We start from the raw sequence: 2,912 nt of genomic DNA on the forward strand, positions 1-2,912 counted from the left end.
TTTTTGATCGCGCTTCCGGTCGCCCTACACGCTGCCTCGATGGCGTTCTCCTCTTCGTTGACTACCTGCCGGCCCTCTTCGTCGGCTTCTCGCTGCGGTGCTGCGTTCAAGCTCGCTCTGAGCTTTTCTTTCTCAAAGCCGCTTAGATGTGACGCCCAGCCCGTGGGGTCCAGCCACGGGTCCATCGCAGACCTGACGTCGCTGACACCTACTTCTCTTTGGCGATGGAGCTCTTGCAATTTGCTCTTCAATTCATCCGTAGCTCCGTCTGCCAGTTTTTGCGCCCTCGTGTCAGCCTCGAAGTCGTGATGGCTGCTCTGTACATGCGGCACCGCCTGCAACACTTTGAAGAGTTTGGTCCACTGCGCATATTTGAAGAACCTCTGACAGTAGTGCCCCTCTGTAAACGGCTGATTTCTGGCAGCCTGACTCCTAAAGCTTCCTCGCCCTCCTCTGGATTTTGTGCTACTCCAATTATGTTCTTTCCTACAGTGTGCCTCGATGCCTTTTCTATTCTCCCGGAGTAACCCGCACTCTTTACACTCAAAGCATTGCTCTATGACTGGGCCGAGCTCCCGGACCGCATCTTGTACGGCGACGGGATAGATGACGTCTTCTGTCCTATACGCAACGTGATCGAGCCTACCCACCTGCTCGACGATGTTCTTCCTCGTACTCGCCGTGAGCGTCTGGTGGTTTTGGTTGAGATGCGCTTTTATCTGGTCGGGGACCACCGCAAACTTGCAATCTCTACAAACGATAATCCGAAAATTTGGGAAGTGTGTAAATAATTCTTCAAAAGCGTTCATCTTGACATACTGCCGTTGTCGCTAAAGTATGTGTATGTTTATCTTTTGCCTGTTATTTCTAGCTGGCAATCTTGCTTGAGTTCAGCTGCACGCCCCCTGTCGCAAAATTTTCATGATCCCGGTCGTTGCGACGACATCGCAGTGATGTCCTGGACAAGCTGGGATCTGGGCTATATTGATAGATGTTTGGGAAGCGAGATACAGCTTTGTCGCATCTTTATCAGTATGTTCTTATTCGTCATCTCTTTCCCGAGCGTCCAGCCACTGCCGCTTGCGACGGACCCTTCTATCTAGCCGGACTGCAATTATGCCCGCTGACCCTAACCCTAAGCTTCCGAGCTGGAACTTCAAGCCAGAATGCCCAAATTTTCAACTTCCGATAGCGTTACACCATAACCTTTTCATGGTCTGATATGAAAATCTGTCGAGTAAAGTGTACCTCAAAGAGAGTTTGTTCAAACTTGAGCAAAATGCGACCGGTACTTTTCATTACTTCTGCCCCCGATTTATCATGGAATCTGCCCCTTCTGCCAAATTTGGTGGCCCGTGCTTCCCATAGTTACATTTTCGTAGAATTGACATCGTGCCTTGCTTTCTTGATCGATGATTGTGTGCGATTCGTTATATCACTCAACGGGCGCTTTCGAGAAGGGAGAGAGCTTGGCGTGAAACCCAGGAATTCATGCCATTCGCGGCTGACCTTGCGATATTCTGTCTTCCTCGCCTCAACATGCCCTGCAGCCTCTTCGAGAGCTCGAGCGTAGGTCGTACCTGCGGTCCAAGATGTATGGGAACCTTGTCTGTCAGATATCGACTCTTCAATTCCATAATCACGCTTGAAGCCGCCACACTGAAGGTATTTACGTGAAATCGCGACAGCCAGATGTCTGTATACGGGAATGTTGAGAGCCACACCAAGTGGTGCCTTTGTCTCCCGTTGAAGCCTTCGACTGAGTCTTTCGCTATCCCATGGATCATGAGACCCTGATTTTGACCACAAGAACGGCGAAGGCGGATCGCTCTTGCGCAAGACTAGCATCTCTAGCTTCCTGCAAAAGGGTTGTACGAGCCAGAGATAATACACGAGCAGTTCACCAACCTCCTTAGGTAGGAAGCGATGGATTATCTTGGTGTTTCCAGTAGTGCTGTAGCCTTTATGGTAGGTCGTTACTGTATTCACCACCCCACCGTCAACAAACACACTTCTATGGTGACCATGCAGAGTGTTGGCAGGCCGTAGACTCAGAATCTCAGTGCCACGGGCTGGCTGACCCGATGTTAGGTGCATGAGCAATAGTAGGTGCTCGAGAAACAAGTCGAAATTTGCCAAATAGTGCTGAAAGTTCTTTTGGCTCCGCTTGGGTTGCTGCCTTGTACCTCCTGAACACATAAATTCGTCTCGCAACCACGGCGTGTTCAACACTCGCTCTAGGAGCCAAGTATCACGATGCGGTAGCTCCTTGCTAAGGTTCCCAGAATGATGCAGGAAGTTCCATCCTTTCTCATTTTCGGTAGGGTTGTCGATAATGCGATGCATCTGGAATTGGATTCCCAGGTCCTCACGCTTCTCTTCAGGGTGGAGTAATAGAAGACCGCCAAGCTGAGACTGGGCTTTGTGGACCGAGGCTCGAACGAAACTGCGGAAAGAACCGATGTGGATGTTGCATATTCCTTTGTAAAAGACGGTGCGCTCATCGTCCGACCATGAGATGTAGCCTAGGCATGTTGTTGAATCCCGGACTTTCTTGCTGTACACTCGTAGTCTGCTAGCCCAGCTGAAAGGCGATCGCGTTCCACTTGTCAAGAAGCGCTCTCGCATTTCGTCAAGGAGATCGGCTGGTCTTGCGCCCCCGTCTGCTCGAGCACCAATGACGGCTTTTTGGATGACCAACATCTGTGCAATCTTGATGAAACCAGAAAGGTTGGGTGTGAAGTGATAGGCTTCCTTGAGTATACCTTTTCCAGCGTCAATCGCTAAGACGGCAAAGAAAGCTATGATCGTGCTCTCAAAAAGGTCGCCAGTGACATCATGGTCCAGCAGTGAAATGCACAGCGCAAGACACGCGTGATCAAGGTCATTCCTTGCACGCCTCAAACTCGTGG

The 2,912-nt window shown here is 50.4% G+C and overlaps 1 protein-coding gene across 1 annotated transcript; it reads right to left on the reverse strand.

Moving 5' to 3' along the window:
* On the reverse strand, positions 1–809 carry WHR41_09690 (uncharacterized protein; the record flags this gene model as incomplete). The annotated part of the gene is made up of 1 exon (XM_069378291.1): positions 1–809. A coding segment is annotated over one exon (809 nt), but the record flags the coding sequence as incomplete, so codon positions are not given.
* Positions 810–2,912: the final 2,103 nt, after the last annotated feature.

The sequence above is a fragment of the Cladosporium halotolerans genome (genome assembly GCF_011745625.1).
Source record: "Cladosporium halotolerans strain TM138-S3 chromosome Unknown Sca199, whole genome shotgun sequence".
NCBI classification, from domain to species: Eukaryota; Fungi; Ascomycota; class Dothideomycetes; order Cladosporiales; family Cladosporiaceae; genus Cladosporium; species Cladosporium halotolerans.